At 43.8% G+C, this 23,640-nt stretch overlaps 1 protein-coding gene across 2 annotated transcripts in view; it reads right to left on the bottom strand.

Annotated features, from left to right (window-relative positions):
- Nucleotides 1-171: 171 nt before the first annotated feature.
- Nucleotides 172-23,640, bottom strand: part of TSHZ2 (teashirt zinc finger homeobox 2) — a 496,921-nt gene continuing 473,452 nt past the window's right edge. For both annotated transcript variants that reach the window (XM_019972595.2, XM_019972596.2), the window contains exon 3: nucleotides 172-8,016. Coding sequence is in view for 1 of the 2 variants with exons in the window: in XM_019972596.2 (XP_019828155.2) it covers nucleotides 8,015-8,016 (2 nt within the window). In the remaining variant the exon portion in view is untranslated. The remainder of the gene's footprint in view (nucleotides 8,017-23,640) is intronic.

Genomic DNA, 23,640 nt, shown 5'->3' with positions numbered 1-23,640 from the left:
TCAATCCATCAAATGTCATTACAGATTTATTAAGCCTGATGTAGAAAGACATTTAACAGTAACATCTTCAGAAAGCATAAAAAGAGCACTTCTATTCAGTCTTGTGCTTTGAAAATCTAAATATATTTTTATCATATAAATAATTCTTTTCATGTTTTAAGTGCATCTGTGTTTTTTTTTTTTTTCTTCTTCTCTCCTTTAATTTTCATTTTTCAATTAGCCAAAGCGGAAGTCGTGGTTGACGGAAATGAAGCCATTTGCAAAGCTAATGGTGTCGGGAGGCCCGTCTGAGTTATACTGTATCAGCCCGATTTCCAAAAGGTGGTTCAATGTCTGCAGCATTCAAATGAGGGACAGCCTCCAGCAAAATCATAATTGAACACACCCAGGTCCTTAATGTCGGCAGTTGAACTTCCTGATGCAAATTATGGTAAGGTTTCAGATGGGGACAGTCTATTTCCAATAACTCCTGAGTGGGTGAGACAGAGATTTTTTTTTTGACACAAAGGAAAGAGTTACCATGCTTAAGGATGTAAATAGCACACGGATAGAAGCCTTTTTGATGGAATGAGGGGCTCGCATAAACCTTGCTGAGGGTGGCGTTATTTTTTCACAACAGCTAAAAGAAGTAGTGTCTATTATATAGGGCTTTAATTACAGTTCTCAAAGTGGAATGATTTTTCCTTAAAAAAAATCTTTAGAGGTAAAAAACAATGGCTTCTTTGATGTAATTTTCACCTCCACCATCAGAAGATATTTCTAGTGGTAAAATTGTACTTTTTAAAAAACCCCTCTCCTTTTAGAGATTATTTCATTGCTAGAGCATCACACATGCATCTCGAGTGTGCCCAGACCAAGTCATTTTCATTCAGCCGGCGGCTGCTCCAGGTGTTTCTTTTGGCTGATCTGAGTTCTATGGGGTATCGAGATCAAATTGTTTAGAATCAGGAGGAAGGACAGGAGGCTGGCGCCCGGGGACAAAAGGAGGAGCACCTTTCCTGAAAATCCCTGTGGGTTTTTTTTTCCAAGCTGCAAAGCCATCGTTTCCGGGGGGCATGGTGTGTCTTTAGGCAGTGACAGTGTAGCTGAGCCTTTGGAAAACTGCAAATAGTGACTGCATCGAGCACTAGTATTTGGGATGATCAGGCGCAAAGGAAAGCGTGGTCAGCCAGGGAAAGAACTTTCCAGATCCCAGAGATGAAGGCTTGGATGCCTCTCTGTGATGAATCTGTTTGGCCACAGGGTGGTATAATTTTCCTAGCAGAAAAAATCTTTTTTTTCATTGCAAGGACAATTTATAATCATCAAAAACAAGTGAAACATGGTTTTGATTAAAACAGCCTGTTGGCTCAATAATTTCTGTAATTTTAAAAACATCCTTAATGCAGAAGAAGAACACGCCGATGTCAGGAATGGCCTGGGGCCCCATTACAACAGCAACCGAATAAATAAGGAAAAGAATTGCGAGGTCATAAAAACAAAATTAAGCTAATGTTTCAAATTTTGACAATTATGAATTCTTCCTCTAAGAAGACATTAAAAAAATGTTCAGGCACTATTAGATAAAATACAAAGAGGATAATTCTTACATGGATGAGTTTGCAGTTTTCCCAAGGGGTAAAGCATGCCTTTAAAGGAAAACCCTGAATTAGGACGTTGATTCCTCCTTAAATCCAGCAACTGGATGGACTCATGCAGACAGACAAACTTGGTTCTTAATTGTTTCTTTGTAAACTCAGATCTAATTCTTTCGTAAGCTATTGAAAGAGAATGATCAGGAAAAAAAATTACAAGCATAATTTTTTTTTTTCTATACAAAAGAATCCCCATTGTGGGCCAGTTTGGTAGGAAACAGAAACAAGCAAATATAACAAAATCTGTGTTCATACATGGCGATATAGTTAGTATATACAAATATGTACAGTATAAAAACGTACGGAAGGCTGCTGTTCTCAGCCATCCGAGCTGCATTTTACACAAGGAAAACAGCCTGGATTCCCCTCCTAGTATCCAGGCAAATGCAGTATATACAGCATGCAGGTTATAGAAAATTAGTGCGCTCGCACGGAACATTCTACAGGTATGCTTGCCGTCATTTTTCTTTGAAAATGACTAGTCTGCTTTCCTAATACAAAAACGTGTTTGCCTTTCTTTGCTGGCAGACACTTTCCTTCAGAGCAAGGTTGAATTCTCCCAACTCACTATGCCCTACCTCCCCTACTGCCAATTCCAAAAGAAAAAAAAAATGTCTAGAAGTAACAGGGGATAAATATATAACACAAACGTGGTTGATGCCAAATTTCTTAAAAACCCACGCGCGCTCTGCAGAGTAAGAACTGGTTGACCGGCGTGAAGGTTGTGTATGATCAACTACCCTCTTGATTTTTAAGGCGTTTGGAAGTTTCTGATTTACGCCGATGGTGCCTGGCTGTTAGGAGTCAAAGTCAGAAGGGATTAGAAAGATACCAGCATATCAGAGACCAAAAAGTCGATTGTATCCCCAGATATTATGACATTTAAGAACCCTGAGCCAAACAAGAATGGTTGTGTATGTCAGCTTTTTCTGACTTGCATGCACATTCTAGCATCTGATGTATTATAAGCCAAAACATTATACTGCAAAACTGGAATGTTTGTTGCGTTGATCTCCATGCAGAATGAAAATAGTTTTTACATCTTCTCCGCAGATTGGTTGAGCTTAGTGTATTTAAAACAAAACATACATACACATTTATAATTCCTGAATGTTATCTGGGTCATTTAGAAAGTGAATACATCGCTGTACCAAGTCTTCATATTTGAGATAGAATCGTATGATTGCTCAAGTTCTGTAAATATAAGCCTTTGCCTGGGGGCTGAGATACAAATGTAGGTTTCAAGTCCAAGATTTAGTAAATGCATTGAAATTCATTTTCCGGAGGGGTTGAAGGGAGTGAGAGGGTTTTCTATTTAAAAAAAAATTTTTTTAAAGTAATCCATTTGTTAGAATTTTTCAACTTCTCCTGGGGTTCTCACAGAAGAGTTATTATTTGTACTTCCAAAAGCAGTCTTAAGCAAATAAACATTGTAGAAGGGCTGTGAGTATTTAATCTTTTTTTTTTTTTTCAATCAGGTTGCTTTTTTTAAAAGGCCTTAATGATCATCATATGGCTATTGGTAAAATCATTTGTATGCTGAGAGGTGTCAGATCAGGGTGCCTTTACTTGCAGGAGCCATTTTACTTGGAATATATTTTTCCAATGGAAATGGACAAAGTTCTGTTGCAGAAATAACGTTCCACCTGGTACTAGCATTTTAAAACAGTCCTCCTCTAATCCATAAAACATTTCTAGTTTTCCCTGAAGCTTTGGGCTGCCTTCCGCATGAATAATTTTGAAGAAACACCCACGCCTGTTAGCCCATTGTTCGTGAAGTATTGGAAGAAGATTAACTAGAGCCTGGAAATTGTGTATCTGCGTCTGCTTCTGAATCTGTCACAGGAAACCAAAGGAGATAAGTGGCTTTTACTTTGGATGAAGAGGTAAAATTCCCCCATAGAAATTCTAAAGATAATTCACAAGTTTCAAAATGTTTAATGGTTCCCTACAATGGAAACATGTCTCTGTCTGTGGGGATGGAGATCTGGGTCTCTTTCTCCTGCTCAATCTTTGTCTAAAAGTGTTTTGTGGATATTTTGAGAAAGTGCCACATATAGGAAGGGAGAAAATGAAATTAGCATTTTAACATCTCACGGGGAAAAAAATAAATGCAAAGTTCACTTGTGATTTTTTTTTTTTGCCAAATGCATGTTCAAAATAGATACCACTTTTTTGTTCTTTAGAAGTACATGTGTATATTTGTGTGTTTGAAACCTTCAATATATTTCCTTATTGTTATTATTTCAGCATTCATCAGCACTCTTCGATTCTTATTGCAGAGAATAGAAGATAATGTGAAAGTGACATTTTTTTATGTTTTTTTAAAACAAAAAATATTTAACAAACTTGAAAAATGAAACCCAGTGAAAAATATTTGAAAGCAGTCACATAACCTAGGGAATGACAGATGGGAAGGACACGGGCTGTAAGCACCTTTGAAGGCCGTGTAATCTTTGGATTTACTGTGGGAAGTTTCAGAAAATTGTCGAGTCTTACTGTGGCCCTGTCCAGAGGCCCTGGAAAATTACGGTGAAAGTAAAATATACTCATGGACACACACGCGGGCACGCACACTCACACACACCTCCTCACTGTTCAGTCGGAGTTACCTAAATGCCTCCCCAAGATGTCATTTCATTTGTTTGTTTTCAGCATTTCCACTCAATTCAGCGGCTCGTGTCTGTGACATTAATTATGAAAGACTCCAGCAACCGAGCAGGCGCATTCTGGGGGTGAGGTTTAAGAAATCTAGTTCTGACCTTAAATTCTGTGGGGACTGTCTGGACTATTCAATTTATTCTATGATTATAGTCTGCTTTTAGGCCATGACCTATTTTTAAACTATTTCCTCTCTGTATACTTCTCAGAAGGCGAATTTCCTATTCAGAAAGATTATTATTTTTGAAAAACAGGTATAAAATGCAAATAGCATGAGGGGAGTTGGACCCTAATTTAGCCCCTCACCAGGTATCTGGTATCAACACCTTTAGGCGCTGCTGTAAACACCCGAGGACCAGAATGTTGTGTGAATTGTTCACCTTGTATCCCGTAGCACCTAGGAGAGTGTTGTGCATACAATAAATGCCTGATAATATCATTAAAAAATTTTTTTGGCTGTACCATGCAGCATACAAGTTCTTAATTCCCTGACTAGGGATCAAACCCGCATTGGAAGCACAGAGTCTTAACAACTAGGCTGTCAGGGAAGTCCCAGCAGACGCCCGCTAACATTTGTTAGTCAATTTGCTGAATAAATTGCGTTTCCTCTTCTGTCTTCTGCTGCCGGTGTCTTGTCACATGCTGTACATTTGGTGAATTTGTTGAACTACAAAATGGGGCCAAATGCCTAAAACTGAAGTAGCCATATATACGATTTTTTCAGTAGACATTTCAGTTTGCAGCCTGTGGGAGGTCTTAGCTAGAAGGAGGGAAGGGAAGGAAAAGCGGTCCTGCCCTCACTGATACCAAGGGTTGGGGACAGAATGGAGATCTTTAGGTATAGTTTGCATGATATTTGCCCATCATTTTTCTGTCCATCGAATGTTCCAATTTATCAGCACTTTATTTATTTACAGAGAGAGGAAGAGAATGGTACGAAAGCAGATAAAAACATTCTCCTGAGTTCTTTTTTTTCCCCCTCCAGAAGGAAGTTTCTAGAAGCTTTCCAGAGCTTGCCAAATGAAGACAGGTCTGGTCTCTAGGAATATACTGAGCTCTGTGTGCATCTCACAAAAAGAGCCCAGATCTTGTTTCCTAAGGAGAGCATTGGCAGCTGTCCCTCAGCAGTGACATTTATGGTTACCAAGCAACGACTCATGAGTCTTACCAAATTTATAAATATTTTTGTCTCTTGCCTCCCACCCACCCCTCCACAGAAATTGCGCTAACAAAACTGTATAGATGATGTGTTGAAGCAGATGATTTATTTCTTTCTTAGAAGGGAAACAATTTCCATGGAGTTGAGAATCGCATTGTTTTCCCCAAGTTGGAGAAAGAGCTCAAGAATCTGCTTTGGGACGGTTTAGACAGGATCTGAATTATATCCATTTATCTAATAACCCTGGGTTGGAGCAGGCAATTTTTAACAGCTTCAAGAACCCCAGTGCTAATGCATTGATTTCCCTTTAATAGAATTTTGTTGTCGAAGGACAGTGCTCAGTAGAGTCCACCCTTCAATCTTAACCCATCTGAAGACTGTTCCTTTCCAGTTGAGCGCCATTCATTTCTGGTTGAATAGGTTAAGCAAAGACAGACCTCGCTGTTCTCAATTCACTTTATGATCCTCCCATCATAAAAAATAATATCAGCACCTTGCTTTTCATGTCAGAGCTGCATTTGAGCCGCTGTTCCCTGTGCCCATGAGTAAATCCCATAAAAGCCGCCCCTTGTACTGTTGCTCTTTTTCCTTGTGGGTGATTGATTGATGGATGAGCACTGACACCTCAATGAAGCTATTTCGACTGCCATCTCAATCCGATGATGTGAGGGGTATATTTTCTGTCCATGCCTCATTACTTCAGAATGACATTCCTGGAACTTCATTTACTTTTTCCCTCCTTCCCCGAAGCGCCATATTTTTTCCCATCTAGGTTATGCATGCCATAAAAAAAGCAATTTGCTATTATATGTGGCATAAGGGCAACACTTTCTCTAGGAGGTAAATAAGAAGTTTTTTTTTTTTAAATTCCAATGTTGAATTTAGGGATCATGTCAAAATTCCCAAAACAATTCCAACAGGCAGGTGCCACGAGAAATGGCGCAGAGGATATATCTGGAGATATTTGGCTTCATTTTGTTGGTGTTAAAAGATTTGACAGAGATTTCCTTGGTAATTAAAGCAACAACAAAAGAAACTCGTGTGTTTCAGAATCATCTAGTTCCTGTGCTGTGCCTAGAATAGTTTAAATATTTCACCTGTAGCTGAGCAGCAGTTTACAACACAAGCTAGACTTATTGTCCTTTGAGAATGAGGAAGTTCATTGTTTAAATGCAATAACAGATTTATCTATTATAGGTTGCTTTCAGTCGTATAGAAAATGCACAGCTAAACAGATCTATCTCTGCATTTCCAAACAATGCACTAGATATACAAAGGTTGTAATAGTAAAGCATGCTCTTAGCTTTTCCAAGTTGACTTAGGACCTGATTTTAATCTGTGTAATACAGTATTCCCGTTAATAATAACGTATAATTAAGACATCCGTTAAAAATCCATAACGTTAATTTAATGGAGAAAATCTAATACAGTTCTATTGGAATTTTTACGTTAAATTAACTTTAACGGGCTTTTAATGGATGTCTTAATTAGATCTCATTATTAACGGGAATATTCCACAAATTAAAATTGGGCCCTCAAAGTTTTAATGAAAAAAGTTGCAGGAACACATTTAAGATGGACACCCTATTTCATGCTTTCTGTTGCTTCTACAGCTAAGCTGTGTTTCCAAGCCCATAAACAACCGATCCTGGAGAAAGAAATTACCACAAAAGGCTGCTGCTGAACTTTCTACCCTGCAGTGATCTCATCTTATTTTTTTCTGATTCTACATCTCCCCAATTCCCCCAATTGTCCTGATTTGCAGATCTCATATAAAGTGGTGCATGCTCAAAACTGTATGTTTTTTAACCAATAAAGATAATGCTAATACAGATGCCCACTACGGCATGGGAAAAAGTCACTGGCAGCAACACGGTTAAGCCTGACTATGTGAACAACTTTCCCAGAAGATGAACATTGTTCAGAGGTTTTCTTGGCTCAAACTCTGGTTTAACTTAATAATTCTTCCACTTTGTGGTGATTAATGGCTCCCAAGTGCAAGGGCAGGACTGGGCAATCCAGGTGCAACTGTAATTGTTGCACTGAACAGAAACATTTCCTTTAGACAAACGTTCCCAGAGGGGTTATAAATAGGAAATGGACATTACCATGGAAAATAGGCTTCCAAGCGTCTACGTTAAGGGCAGCCCACTTGGACATTAAACTCTGAAGACTCGTCCTCCCCCGCCCTTTCCTGTCAAGTGGTACAAACTGACAAAATAAGTACATCAGTGTTCGCAGTCCTTCTTCTTCTTCAGCGGCTCTTTGTTTTCTTGTGACAGCGGAAAGGCGACCGTGGAGAAGAGGCAGCCCCGTTGCAGTTTATCAATGAAAATCTAATATTGTCCATAAGCAGAGAAGTGGAAATCAATACTTCATTACCAAATTGTTAGTGCGGATGAAGAGAAATGGCCGGGGTGATTTTTTTTTTTTTTTTTTTTTGTGGCAGTCTTCTTAGAGCAGGGTGTCGAGAGGAATCACTGTCAGGAGAGCGGGGTGGTGCAGGGCAAGGCCTGGTGTGAAGGGAATCCAGGCTGGAGAGTTGGAACTAAGGCATTTGTCCTGTAATGGGAACCAGAACAACAGAAAAGATACATTATTTTCTGAGGAGCAGCCTGGATAGTCAAATTGCTCACCTCTTTCTTTGATATTAATGTTCTGCATAGGGTCTCAGTTAAGTCTAGTATGATATGATGAGTGAATGAGACATAGAAAGCAAGAGCTAACTTAGGGGGAAAATTCTTTAAAATATAATGTATGGAAGACATATTTGAACACCTCTGTTGCAGCAGCATTATTTGTCATAGCCAAAAGGTGGAAGCAGCCCAAATGTCCATCATAGGATGAATGGTTAAGCAAAATGGTACAGCCACACAATGGAATATTATTTAGCCTTCAAAAGGAAGGAAATTCTGGCACATTCTCCAATATGGATGAATCTTGAAGACATTATGCTAAGTGAAAATAAATCAGTCATAAAATGTTAAAATACTTCATTTGTATAAGGTACCTAGAGAAGTCAAACTCAGAGAAACATAAAGCAGAATCGTTGTCAGGGGCAACCTTTGCAAGAGGGGCAAGTCCTGGAGATGGACGACGGTGATGGCCGCATAACAACGTGAGTGGAATGTACTCCAAGCCACTAAACTCACACTCAACAGTTGTTAAGATGGTAAATGTTATGTGGTTTTTTTTTTTTAACCACAATTAAAAGTAAAAAAAAAAAAAGTATGGTTTTTCTATTGTGAAGCATTTAAAAACATTAAAAAGTTAACCTGTGGCCTCACATCAGGATAGAGCTCCCGTTTACCTCCTGCAGTACTCCCTTGGTATCTGGTTTTCCCACATTTTCATCCGGTTTACACAGTTGTCAGGGCCTACTGTGTAGGTTTCCCTCTCTGTCCTTTCACTAGGAAGCACCATTGTGAACAGTGGGATGAATTCTGTCACCTTTACCATCAAACTTTACTAAACCATTCTTGCGATGCTGTACATTTAATTCACTTCCAGTTTTATTCAATAATATTAACTGTGATGAACATCTTTGTGTTTAAAACCATTCAATATGTTCAGATACCTTAATAGACTTAAGTTTCCGAGTCAAAAGATAGCAACATTTTTTTTTTTTGTGTGGTGGGAAAGTGCTTTAAAGTATTTAATGGGCTGAATTTTTTTTCCAGATATGTGCTATTTGGATGGCTGTACGAATGCATATAATCTCCATCAGTCCCATCTGGGCGGCGTTCCTTGCTTACACATTATTTAGTGGTTGTGCTCATTTTAATGAGGAAAAAACACCGAGGACCTATATTTAATTTGTCTTTTGGAAAGGGAAAATATCCAAGTTTCTAGTAGAACGACAAAGATAAGTTGAAAACTGAATGGCATTTGATGTGTGCAGAGAAATTGAGTGCAAAATAATCATAATAGACTTTATAAAAGATTCCTTGGTAAGAAAGCATAGGACTGCAATACTAGCGACCAGTATCATATACCTACCAGATCCCAGATGCTTTGCATTGACTATCACTAACCCTTCAAACAACTTTGTTTTAAAAAAGAGAGAGGAAAAGTCTCAAAGAGGTTAGTGACTTGTCTGAAGTCCCACGACTAATGAAAAGCAGTGGGTGGCTTTAAATCGAGGCAGTCCCACTCAGAAGCTTCCATGCGCACTCAGGCACCACTGTCAGGGGAAGGAATCACTCCTCTCTGTCACCGTTTGTATTGCAGATATGAAGGGTCCCAGCAGTCTTTGATCTGGAACTCACCTGCTCCCGGCAGGTCTGGAAACGTGAAGGAGGATGGTCGCATGGTTGGAGGAAGAGAGATGAGTCAAAGAGAAAGGAAGTGGAGGCTAGAAGCTGCAACGGCATGGGGCTTCCCAGGAGGATGGTCGCATGGTTGGAGGAAGAGAGATGAGTCAAAGAGAAAGGAAGTGGAGGCTAGAAGCTGCAACGGCATGGGGCTTCCCAGGAGGATGGTCGCATGGTTGGAGGAAGAGAGATGAGTCAAAGAGAAAGGAAGTGGAGGCTAGAAGCTGCAACGGCATGGGGCTTCCCAGGAGGATGGTCGCATGGTTGGAGGAAGAGAGATGAGTCAAAGAGAAAGGAAGTGGAGGCTAGAAGCTGCAACGGCATGGGGCTTCCCAGGCGGTGCTAGCGGCGAAGAATCCGCCTGCCAACGCAGGAGACACCAGAGACGCAGCTTCGATCCCTGGGTCAGGAAGATCCCTTGGAGTAGGAAGTGGCAGCCCCCCCAGTAGTCTTGCCTGGAAAATTCCATGGACAGAGGAGCCTGGCGGGCTACAGTCCGTCGGGCCTCAAAGAGTCAGACACGACTGAGCTACTGGGAACACCACGTGCTTTACAGCAGATACAGTAAGCAGAAGGCAGGGGAGAAAGTGGAAAAGACAGGAAGGAGAGAGGAGGGCCAAACCTGCCTTTCCTAAAGAGTGAACGCTTTACATCATGAGACAGGACGTCTGCGGCGAGGAGGCGGCTTCATACACAGTCTGTCTGTGGTCCTTGGTTTCTCCTCCCTGACCTCGATGCTAATGTGATACCAGTTTTAGAGAACCTTATTCCATCTATCACTTCCTTGGACCAGCTCCAGATCTGATCAACCCCCAAACTTCTCTGGCTAGATTTCTCTTAGGTCAAAATTTGTTCTGGGAAGGGGAACAGGTAGAAAGGAAAAAAAAAATTTTTTTTACTACAGTCACCTTTTTGGGAATTCACAGTACACATTAACGTATTCCTGCAATTAAAGCCCAACCCAATCCAACATAATATACCTTTCTTTAACCTAGGCCTTCCCACATGCGTCTGATAACCCTTCTCTTCCCTGTAAAACACTCACAAGTGTACGTGAGTGTCATTTTCTGGAAAAATACTTTCATGATAGACTCTTGTGTGGAAACAAATGAAGTTGTTTAGTTCCTAAGATCTCAGTTCCGACCTCATTATTGACTTTCTGTAACTCTTTGCTCAGGTTTCTTGACTTTGGGGGCCTCAGCATGAAAGGATCCAGCCGTCCTGATAACTTGACATTTTCTGCACGTCTAGTCTATGCTACCCCTCCGAGATCCATGCCTTACCTCGTGTCAACTTCATGATGCTGCAGTGCAGGAGATACTAATGTCTATACTTTCCAGCCTAGGAAACGGGGATTTAGAGAGGTGACACCACTGACCTGCAGACACCTGGTTGGTAGCAGGAGAAAGGGTATCCAGATTCAGATTTCTCTGGTCTCTTAAACCCTGCCTCTTATCTTGCCTGTGATCGGTTGGTAATGTCTTAAAATGTGAAACACTAGCATTATTAATAATTTACAGGCATTTCCCCAAGAGTGTCTGTACAGTTATTCAGTTAAATTCCAGATATGAATGTCTTCTATTAAAACCTGACTATAATGCTATTTCTTTCTGAGAGATCTCATATCCCACCACAATTGATGGAAGAGAATTCTTTCAGAAGGTTGGTTTTCTATACTATAAGAGAATGATAAAAAGGAGACCTGAATCGTGGGCCAGTTTGGGACAAGATACTCTTTTTTTTTTTTTTTTTAAGAATTTCCTGTCTTAAAAGAAGAGAAACCTCTTTTTCCCTCTAGGTCTAAAGATGAGACCTGGCAGAAAATTAAAACTAGAAAATGAAGAGAAAGGGGATGAGAATGTGTGCTGTTACCTTTTTCGCTGTTCAGAAAAAATTGTGTAGAATGAGTGAAGAACAAAGAAGCAAATAGTCTTGGTTGCCTTTCAAATGATGCCTGCGTGCTAAGTCGCTTCAGTTGCGTCTGGCTCTTTGCGACCCCATGGACTGTAGCCCACCAGGCTCCTCTGCCCATGGAATTCTCCGGGCAAGAACACTGGAGTGGGCTGCCATTTCCTCCTCCGTTTCAAATGGTAGTTGAGGCCAAGTTTTGCTGCTGCATGAGTTTTTTGCCTTAATATGTTCAGCTAATACTATAAAAATAAACCATAAATAAATAAAAATTGTAATTACATATCGAAAAAGTCACTGGCAGTGTTCATTAAGCAGAGTTTGTGAGAGAGAGCCAGGCGAAAAGATGCAGTTATTTTTGTATTAGTACAGAGCCATCAGCAGATTGTAGAATTACATACGCTGTACTTTGGCCACGCAGGAATCCGGCATCCCCGGCAAGTCACTCTGGCTGGCTCTGCCTTTTCTCTGTGCCCTTGCTGGGGGCCTCCTGCCTTCTTTTTTCTCTACTCTGTACTGTTCTTCTCTGTGCTGTGCTTAGTCGATCAGTCACATCCAACTCTTTGCGACCCCATGAACTGCAGCCCACCAGGCTCCTCTGTCCATGGGGATTCTCCAGACAAGAACGCTGGAGTGGGTTGCCATGCCCTCCTCCAGGGGATCTTCCCAACCCAGGGACTTAACCCAGGTCTCCCACCTTGCAGGTGGATTCTTTGCCATCAGAACCATCAGGGAAGCCCTCTGTTCTTCTCAGAGCTGCATTATTGTCCGAAAAGGGTATTTTGGGATTGCTACCCTGAGCGCTTCATGGTTAGGGACCAAGAACATCAGACATCTCACAGATTCTCCCAAGAGAGTCATGACCTTCATCATGCACCATTTTTGAAGACTCTGGAGGTTGGGATCGCTCCTCTTTGGCACTGTTTACATTTGGGGCCAGATAGTTCCTTGTTGTGGGGGACTGTCCTGGACATTGTAGGGCTGTTAGCAGCATCCCCGGGTCTTACCCACCAGGTTTCGGTCGCATTCCCACTCACCCTCGAGCTGTGACAACCCCAAATATCTCTAGGCTTTGCCAAATGTCCCTTTGGAGGGAGGCAACATTATCACTGATTCAGAACCTCTGACCTAGTGGAAAACAATTCTATCATCTGAGCTTAGAACCTCAACCCATTGTACGACTGGCGTCTGGACATCTCTGCATGAGTAACTCACAGGTGCCTGAAAGGTCACTTATCCCCACCCCGATCCTGTTTCCTCTCCAACTTCTCTCTTCATGGGAAATGGAACCGCACACTGCTCAGTTGTTCCTGCTGGAAAGTGGGGTCATCCTCGACAGCTCGTCATAACCTCCCTCGCCGAAGTTGATGTCCATCTTCACCCCGCGTCCCATTCGAGCCTGTGTGCCTTTCGCTGATGACTGGGGGCCCCTCTCACTGGCTTCGGGTCCACTCTGTGTCCTGTGGGTCATCTCCCATGAGCATGTATAGTGAGCTTGTGAAAACTGAGATGAGACTGCGGCGGTCCCTCCTGTTCCTCCCAGCTCACTCCTTCAGTGTCCTCTGCGGCACTTAGGAAAAAAACCTTGTTTTCCTAAGACTTTGGCCTGATCTGCCTTGCCATGTCTCCCGCCTCATCTGGGTCTGTATGCCTTAGTGATGTGTGCGAGAGTACTGGCCTTACATTTTTCAGTAATTTCCTTGTTTATGTATTTATTTTCGGCTGTGCCGGTCCTCGTTGCTGTGTGGGCTTTCTCTCGCTGTGGCGAGCAGGGCTGCTCTCTGCCCTCAGCCTTGCGGTGCACGGGCTCTGACTGCAGTGCCTTCTCCTGCAGGGGAACCCAGGCTCTAGGGCATTCGGCTTCGGCGGCTGCAGGACGTGGGCTCATTTGTCGTGTGTCCGGGCTCTACAGCAGGATACAGGAGCCTAGGTGCTCTGAGGCATGTGGGATCTTCCCAGATCAGGGGTGGAGTCTGTGTCTCCTGAATTGGCAGGCGGATTTTTAACCACTGAGTCACCAGGGAAACCGCAACTCTGGCCTTCTGACGGTATCTGAAACGTACCTCCTTGTCTTTCCGTATGTTCTTCCCTCCGCCTAGAATGCTGTCTTCTTATTCGTTGTTTGGCTAGCACCTTCTCATCCTTGAAGTCTTCGTTTAAATGTCATTTCCTCAGAGAAATTTCCTCCTACCTGCTGAACTTGGTGTGGTTGCTTTGCTATAATATTGTACCTTTCGTGTTGTCCTTCTGGGACCATGTCCGTTACCTACAGCATCATATATGTAAGTTTTAATATTTACATGTATGTGTGCACCTCCTACTCTGGCTTATAAACCTTAGGAAGGTGGGGGCTGTGTGCATCGCATACATCCGTATCTCAAGCATGTTAGCTGATGTCCGGCACATGGTAAGTACTTGATAATATTTGTTGAGCAAATGAATTTTGGGAGGCAATAATTTGCTCTATCTCTTCAAACATGAAAAAGAAAATTTAAAATATTTACACTAAAACAATACGATAGAAAAAAAAATGGATTTACCTAGAACCCTTCTCGAATTCTATGAAAGAGACCATGTAAAGAACAAAAAGAGGACCAACTGAAAAATTAGTTTAAGGACACATAAATGGACATCAAGAGGATTTGCCACCTGTTTGGTGCTTTCAACTTCAAAGAATAATTTAATCTGCTATTTTTAAGCAATCTGTGTGTGCTTATTTGCTTAGTTGTGTCTGACTCTTTGGGACCCAGTGGACTGTAGCCCGCCAGGCTCCTCTGTCCATGGGATGTTCCAGGCAAGAATGCTGGAGTGGGTTGCCATTTCCCTCTCCAGGGCATCTTCCCGACCCGGGAAGGAAGACCCTTGGGTCTCCTGCACCGCAGGCGGATTCTTTCACCACTGCACCACCTGGGAAGCCCCATTTTGAAGCAATTTACATTTTTCAAAGCACGGGTGTAAGTATATTCTCCGCTGAGATATATAGGCTAGATATTAGTAGCCACAAAGATAAAGAGTTTAAATAATTTGCTCCAATGGGGATTAAATGATGGGGTTAGGACACCTGACTCCTAACCCAGGGCTTCTTGAAACTATTTGATTGAAACGGAAAAAAAAAGACTGAGATATAAATGCTAAAGATATGTGAAATGTTTTATTAAAAAAGACTGACAAGGAGGCCAGGTAGAAATGGAGACAAGTGATTTTAACTGTGTAATCCAGGGATCAGTTACTGCTTTTTTATAGTAATAGCAGTTACTATTTTTTTTTTTCAGATTGATTTTACAATTTGAAAATCCAAATTGGCTTACCTACATTGATAACTTTCATCATGAGTGCTTCATCTAATTTTTCCTAAGAGAAGACTGTGTGCAGAAACCCTTAAACTTCGATGGACCAATTTCAAGTCTTTGAATAAACTATTTGAGCATAAAATAATATAAATAATTATATTTATTATAATACAAATATAATTGCTCAAATATAAAATAATTGCTCAAATATATTGACCACATTTTATATGCCAGACACAGCTTCATGTGAGTAGGTAGGTGATGTTTTAAAAATACCATCTGATGTAGTCTTGCCTTTTATTGATTTCTTTCTTCCATGCAGTTTTCCAGCTGTGGAAAACAGAGACCCAGAGTGGTTGCTGGGAAAGAGAGGTCACAAAAGAAACCAGAGATGCGAGGACGTGTCTGAGTTTCTGAATGGCGAGAACGACTTTCCGTGCTGTTTGGTCACTCAGCCGTGTCTGACCCTTTCGTGACTCCATGTACTGTACCTTGCCAGGCTCCGTGGCCCATGGCATTTCCCAGGCAAGGGAAATCTGGAGAGGCTGCCATTTCCTTCTCCAGGGATCTTCCCGACCCAGGGGTTGAACCCACGTTCTTCCCCATCTTTCTCATTGGCAGGCAGATTCTTTACTGCTGAGTCGGTTGTGACTGTTAATTTTGGGCCCACCACTTATGTATTATTTTCATTAACTATTTTAATTACCCAGTGGGGTATCCAGTATTACAGAGGGAAAAACTGGTTTAAATAATTGACATCACTTATGCAAGGTGACATGGTAGTAAGTGGAATTGGATATTCCAATATTCAATAGAAATGTGTATGTTTGGTATCTCAGAACTTTTATCTTTAACCAAGAAACTAACCATTCCCAATGGTGAATCTGTGCCCATGAGACAACACTTTTTGAAAAAATTGGTTTGTTGAAGGGGCTTGATTAGACCCTTGAAGAAGAGGAGACAATACTATTATTGATCATGATGCTATTATTGATGATGGTCTCCTCCTTGGGACATCTACATGCAGACAACATGCAGGTCATAATCGACACACTGGAAAATCTCAACTTTTGAACTTCCTCTTTTAAAGCACAACTTGTGATAAATCAACCATGTGTCTAGAATGCGTGATGTATGCTTCATGACACAAACCAGGCTGTCAACTGTCCATAGCCTTAACGCTGGAGGAGACTTTTCCATGTTTTGTGTTTTAAATCAGTGTCAGGGAAAACATCTAAGTTGACCTCTGTCCTACATCACCAACTTCCAGTGTCTGATGGAATGGGAAAATTAGAAATAATTAAAAAAAAAAAGTTCCATTTTGGTCTGCTTAATGGGCGGCCCTTGGAATGGTTTGAAATATCTTAACCATGGTGTGCAAGACGGCTGTTACGGAAACTGGCAGATACAAGCGGACATCAAGGAGACCACCAGCAGCAGAGGCATCAGGCGGGGGACTCGGGGCCCTCCGGGGGGGCGGGGGCCCTGTCACTGGGTGTCATCTGGCCCTGGGTTGTGTGGCAGCTTGGAAGATTTCCATGGCAGCAGAAAAGCTTTTCCTTAAAGCACACGCCTCAACTTCAGGCTACCCAAGTAGTTAAGAAGCGGAAATGAAAGGAGTGGCATGAGGGTTTGCCCTCTGAAAGTCTCCTGCCAACTAATGATGGGATTATGAAGTCTTAACTGCCGTACAGTTATCCCTAATTATAACCAAAGGTACGTCAGTCTAAATAAAAATGATAAGGCAGAGTGAGGCCGGCTCCTCTCCCTCCCCCCAACATGCTTTTTAACACGAATCTCTTCACAGAATGATGCTTTGACAAAGCTTGGATTGAATAATTATTAAAAAGAGATGGAGCCCAGTGTTAAGCAAAACACATTTTTTTGCAGAAAGGAATGGTTGAATTTTTTTTTTAACAGAAAGAAATGGTTTCAGTTTTTAATATTTGGTTCATTACGAGATGATTGGATGGCATCACCAACTGAATGGACAGGAGTCTAAGCAAACTCTGAAAGATAGTGAAGGACGGGGAAGCCTGGTGTGCTTCAGTCCATGGGGTAGCAAAAAGTCAGACACAACTTAGCAACTGAACAACAGCAACAAAATTATGGGAACCTCCTATGATCTTTTTTGCACTCTATCACAAAATCATGTAAGGAAGTTCTTCTAGACAGTAGGTATCAGGAAAGGTGTGGCTTATTCTTAAATCCTGGTATGGATTTTCTTTATGGAAAAGGCCAGTCTCAGAGTGTATCAAGCTTCCATTTTTGCTTTCACTGCTAGGGAGCTCAGAGTCAGTTTTGTGGCCCAACAGACCATCTGGACAACCTCTGAAGGGAACAGTCTGTATCCATTAACTTCTCTTCATAATGTCTCTCCTTTTTCCTTTGCCATTTTTGTTAATTGTTTGACATTTCCATTTATTAGTTGGGTGACATTAGGGGAAATGACTTACCCCTTTTCTACTTAAGTTTCCATATCTGCAAAATCAGGATGAAAAGAGTATCTTTCACAAATGGTTCCTGGCTTACCATAAGTGCTCAGTAAAATGTAGACTTAAAAAAATTATTTTCTTTTATGATTTTATTGCATTGCATACAATATGGTATCTTTAAAGTGCTATTGAATAATGTGTAGAATAAATAAAAAAATACATGCATAAAATTCTGCTTATGTGTTGAAAGTAAGTAATTATTGGATCCTGGAAAATGGATTATTCCTTTCTACTGGAAACTTCAAAAACTAAGTAGAAAGAGGCTCTTTAGTTCAGGCATTAAACATATGTTGAAAAGAAATCAGTTGTCAATTCAGGTGTGAAGCTAAGAAAAGTTTTCCCCTTTTATAAAAAAAGGATAAAATAGCGTTTCAAAACATTTGATGTGGATATTAATAAGATGAGAGTAGAAAGCAGCCAGAACACCTACCATTTTATTCAGTGCTCATTATAAGCTCTGCACTTAACAATGGTGTTGTGTTCAGTCGCTCAGTCATGTTTGACTCTTTTGCAGCCCCATGGACTGTAGCCCACCAGGCTCCTCTGTCCATGGGATTTCCCAGGCAAGAACACTGGAGTGGGTTGCCATTTCCTTCTCCAGGGTGTCTTCCCGACCCAGGGATTGAACCTGCGTCTCCCGCATTGGTAGGTGGATTCTTTACCACTGAGCAGCAGGGACGGCCTTTTACATTAATCCCTGACTCTGGATCTCATTGTCCCGGTTTATTAATGAGAAAACAGAGGCTTGGCCTGGTTAAGAACATCAAGGTCAGTTAGTAAGTAGCAGAGCAGCATTTGGACTTAGGTCTGTATGATTTCAAAACCTGTTTTCCAGCCAGTATTTATTGTTGTCAGTGGAACTAACTAGACTCTTCTAAAGACACATTGCTCAGTAAAGCTATATCCTGAAAAATGATAAGGACTGAAAAACCATCCAACTGTTATCATCCTTTCAAGAGATAAATTAGAAGGGTGGCAAAGATCAGGAGAAAAATCCTGACAATGGAAAGGGAAGATACCCCTGCTGGTTTCAGTGTTAATTATAATTTCGTGTTTGGCAATTATTATGTATTTTAACATTTGGTAATTCTCATGTATGGCTGCTTTTGGTGCACGGTCATACAGGAGAGAAAGGAAGCAATTTTTCTGTACCCATTTTTATTGAGCCACATTCATATACTCCAAAAGGGCACTTAAATTGTTTGAAAGAGGTCTAGATGCTGGCAAACACCGCCATAAGCAACCTGGACAGCTTAAAGTCCACACCGCCAGAGACACGATTCACAGTGGAGCCCAGCTTCTCTAGGTGGGAGCGCAGAGCCAAGCATTATTTATTACAACTAACTCAGAACCAGATGCGAGTCACTGCGTGGACAGAGCTAGGGGACTCCACTGCTGCCTAAATGCGAGCTGTCCGCATTTTAGGAAGACCGGCTTGCCCGCCAGGTACGGAAAATGAACGTTGGAGCTTTTTACCGCAGTGGTTAGCGTCTACGCCCAGGGCAGCACTGTTCGCGATGTGTCTACAGTGGGCACGGAGGCGCGTGGATTGGACACGGTCTGTAGATAAAACAGGCCCGTCCTCCCATTGTTGGAGAGGCCTCCCTGCCTGGAGCGATCCTCTCCTTCATGCTGCTCTTTGTCTGCTCCTTGTGCTCCGCTGTGTCTGACTCCCTGCGACCCCGTGCACGTAGCCCGCCAGGCTCCTCTGTCCGTGGGATTCTCCAGGCAAGATACTGGAGGGGGTGGCCATTTCCCATCCAGGGGATCCTCCCGACCCAGGGGTGGAACCCGAGTCTCCTGCTTCTCCTGCACTGGTAGGCGGGTTCTTTACCGCTGTGCCACCTGGGAAGCCCTTCGTCTGAAGCTTGACTTCAATTGTTTTCTTTAATTCTTAAAATAATCTCCAAAGGTAGCTCTTATGAACCTCCTTTTCAGAGGTCAGAAAACTGAGGGACAGAGATTGAAGTAATGGGATCAAGACAACAGGACTGGGAAATGTCAGACCTGGGATTTGAACCAGGTTTTTCTGTCACCAAGAGGCCGCAGTGTTTCGTAATGATAACCTGTTACCCTTTACTGATTTGACTGCGACCAGTAGCTACCAATCCTCACAGCAGATTGGGAACATAGGAGTGATTATTTCCTGTTTACAAATGAAGAAGCAGGGCTTCAGGAGGTTAAATTGACCACCCCCCACCCCCCAACCAACCCTGCCCACGCAAATATTTTCTAGTGAATCTGGAGCAAAATTAAGATTTGTCTGGACTTCAAACCTAGTCTCTCATCTGACTCCACCCGTCTCCTGCAAAGTACATCTGAGTGCCTGGAGATGCTCTAAGAACAGCAGCAAAAACATGCTCTTTTATTCAATTATTTACGATTTAAATGGAGTCTGCTCAGAAATGTCAGGCTCCATCCCTCCTCACAGGCTTGGCCCCCCACACCCCCCCGCAGTCCCCTGGGCTGGAGGCGTCCTCTTATGCCTCTGCCTGGCTAATTCCTGTGGCACCCTCACCCACTTCTTAAATATCACGCCCTGAGAAGGACCTTTCCTTCTCCCAGAAGCTAGACTAGGTCCCCAGACTTCCTCTCTCTTACTTGTCGTGAATAACACGTTGGTTTGTGTGAATGCGGTGTCACGCTGGCCTCGCCCGCCAGCCTTCAGGGTCTACGAGGGCAAGGGTAGGATGCCTTGTTCACGGGACTCCGAAGGGCCAGCCCAGTTCCGGCCCCTGGGGTTTCCCTCCATGAGGAAACGGGAGCTCCAGTTCCGGCCCCTGGGGTTTCCCTCCATGAGGGAACGGGAGCTCCGCCTCATGCCTTGTCCACTGCTCCAGCCTCTGTGGAGTCACAGGCGTGAGGCTGCATGACCCCAGGGAGCCTCCCTGCCTCCGCCAGACGGCGACACGGAGCCCCCGCTTTCATGGTGATGCTGAGAAACACCTGGTATTTATCAACCCGGCAGTTCTTTCTTTTTAAATTCATATTTCTTTACTTGGTCTTAGTTGCAGCATGGGAGCGTTCAGTTGCGGCACATGCGATCTAGCTCCCCGACCAGGGATTGAACCCGGGACCCTTGCGTTGGGAGCATGGAGGCTTAGCCCCTGAACCACCAGGGAAGTCCCACCTCCATATGTTCCTGATCTGGAACCCAAGTGTTTAACCAGCGACACCTGTTCCACTTCAATCCTCAAGACAGGAGGTCGAGGCTCAGAGCTGCTCAGCAGGCCATCCAAGTTCACAACCAGTAAGCGCCCCCTCGAGTTACCTGGCTGCACCCAGGCCTGAGTGAGTTCTCCGTGCTGGCCCCGAGCCATGGCGGGGCTTCCTGGGAGTCTTTCAACACCAGTGCCGGGGCCCCATGGATCCCCAGAATCTACCACATTCTGCCTCTGCTGGCCTGGGGTATGGGCTGGGAGCTGGGGCTTTTAAAAGTTCCCCAGGGGATTCTAACATGCCGCTGGGGCTGAGAACTTCTGCTCTAATGTATGACTGATTGATCGGTCGATTACTGCCATTTAATCAATTAACCATTCCTGCAGGGGCGGGATACAACACCTGATGTAGAATTCTATTACAACCTCCGCACTCCCTTCTCTCTCCCTCCTCCCCCTCTCTCCTCTCTCCAGAACCTGCATTTCTATTTAGATTAAATCCCCTCACAACACACACAAGTGTGAAACAAAGCAAACCCCAAACAACGGGAAGCACTAGTGTTTATAAAGTCTAGGAGACTTATCGGCCAGTCCCCACTCAAACGGTCCAGTTACAAGGCGGCTGCTGCTGCTGCTGAGTCGCTCAGTCGTGTCCGACCCTGTGCGACCCCACAGACGGCAGCCCACCAGGCTCCCCCGTCCCTGGGATTCTCCAGGCGAGAACACTGGAGTGGGTCGCCATTGCCTTCTCCAAGGCATGAAAGTGAAAAGTGAAAGTGAGGTTGCTCAGTCGTGTCCAACTCCTAGGGACCCCAGGGACTACAGCCTACCAGGCTTCTCTGTCCATGGGATTTTCCAGGCAAGAGTACTGGAGTGGGGTGCCATTGCCTTCTCCGGTTACAAGACTGAGCGACCAAGTTTCCTTAGGAAGGAAGAACTCACGAGACTGTCAGTTTCCTGGGGTTTGTTCATTACTTTGCTCCTCAGTATTCCCAACAATCGCTATCATCGGGTAATGAGAATTCACCTTTGGCCAGGTGCTCTGAGGCTGGGGGGTTCAGAGAGCCCCCCACCGCCCTGACAGCAAAACGAAGCCGTATGATGAATGGTACCTCTGACAAAGGGTCAGCGGACCCGGAGGAACATGCAGCGACTGGTCACACTGTGTAAGAGGCGACAGCCTCTGTGCCCCTGCCCCAGCCTTGTCAGCCCTGCCAGGGGACCCTTCCGTCTTGGATCCAGTTGGTGCTCTGAGAGCACACCGAACCAGGCTTTCTTTCTCAGAGGAATTCAAGGCTTTCCTCCGCCCCCGGATCAGCTGTTGAGGAGCAATGCTATGTATTTTAAATGTCTCCCTTACAAAAGTTACTAGAAAACGTTCACTCCTTCCAAGCAGAGCTATAAAGGAAGCGTGGGGTGGACTTCTCCTCTTCTGTGGAAGGGACATTGATGAGAAGCTCGTGTGGAGCGTTTCCATAGCGACCAGCTGCTCCCTCTGAGCCAGGGGCAGGGGCAGTGGTCAGCTAATGACGCTGGTGTTACAGGAATCACGACAAAAGCTTTATTGACAAGCAGCTTGGAAGCCAGCCTGACGGATGGTACCGTGTGCCCTCAAAATTCATGTTGATGACCAAACCCTGGTAGGCAGGATGTGGCTAGCTTCGCAGCTGGGGTCTGGAAAGCGGGTGTTCAGGTGAACTGAGTCCATCAGGGTGGGTCCTATGTAAGCTGACAGTGTTCTTAGGGAATAACGAGGCCCTGGGTGTGCGCGCGGAGGTAAGATCGAGTGAGGAGGCAGGAGGGGCGGTCGTCTGCAAGCCAAGGAGGGACGCCTCGGGGAGAGCCGCCTGCGGCACCTGCATTTGGACATCTAGTCTCGGAACGGTGAGGAGGTGCATTTCTGCTGCCTCAGCCGGTCTGCGGCGTTTTGTCGCAGCAGGCGGGAGGCCTCAGCAGGTGGGTGCTGTGGAGAAGCTAAGCAGGTGATGGAAGAGTGAGTGGTGTAGGTGTGACTGTCGTTACGAAGGGCCCAGGAGGTCTCTTGAGAGCTGACGTTTGACTTAAGACCTGAGAGATGAGAAAGGGTGAGCCACGGGGACCCGGAGGCTGACACGTCCCGTGGAGCATCCGCAGGTAAAAACCCCCAAGTGCGGGAAGGGGCTTGGGCCACTGATGGGGACAGAACAAAGGCAGCCCAGACGGGCAAAAGCCAAAGTTAGGCTTCCCTGGTGGCTCGGTGGTAAGGAATCTGCCTGGGTCGGGAAGACCCCCTGGAGAAGGGAATAGCAATCCACTCCAGTACTCCTGCCTGGAGAATTCCACATACAGAGGAGCCTGCCGGGCTACCGTCTATGCGGTTACAAAAGAGCCACGCACGACTTAGCCACTGAACAACAACCAACAAACCAAAGGCTTTTAAATCAAGAGATTCTTAACCTGGGATGAGCACTGCAGGAAGGTTGGAGATGCCTGGAATTTTGCTTAGAAGTTGTTGCTGAAGTTGTTCAAGTTTATGGCAAAGAAAAGACATGATACCATAAGCAAATTCTGAATTTCTGTGTGTGTGTGTATGCATTTGTAAACACACACGTGTTTATTTTTTCTGGAGAGAGGATCTGTAGCTCTCATCAGATTCTCAAAAAACTTCTTGATCCAAATATGAGTTTAGAATCATCCTTCGAGAAGGAGGAGTTTTAGGACAGGGACTCCTTCTGAACCAGGCTGTGATTCAGAAATAGTCTGGGACAGCCAACGTGCTCTCTGTCTAGAGAGTTCCATTTCTCTGAGCTTCCCTCCTCCAACCCTGGTCTATTCTCATCCACGTCCAAAGCCTCGAAGACTTGAGGCCAAGAAAATTTCTTACAAGGCACTAAATAAGTGGTCCCCAAAGTGTTTGTATGAAGGATTCCCTCAATATCTGCCTTTATGTGAGGAGGGAGCCCCAGTGCCAGCCTAAGTTAATCTTCATTATCACATAAGTGGCTTCTCCCCTCCTGGTTTTAAATTAAGATGCACTGGACGG

Source organism: Bos indicus, chromosome 13 (assembly GCF_029378745.1).
Source record: "Bos indicus isolate NIAB-ARS_2022 breed Sahiwal x Tharparkar chromosome 13, NIAB-ARS_B.indTharparkar_mat_pri_1.0, whole genome shotgun sequence".
Classification (NCBI taxonomy): domain Eukaryota; kingdom Metazoa; phylum Chordata; class Mammalia; order Artiodactyla; family Bovidae; genus Bos; species Bos indicus.
The sequence above is the reverse complement of the archived record's forward strand: the minus strand, read 5'-3'. Positions and strand labels throughout refer to the sequence as shown.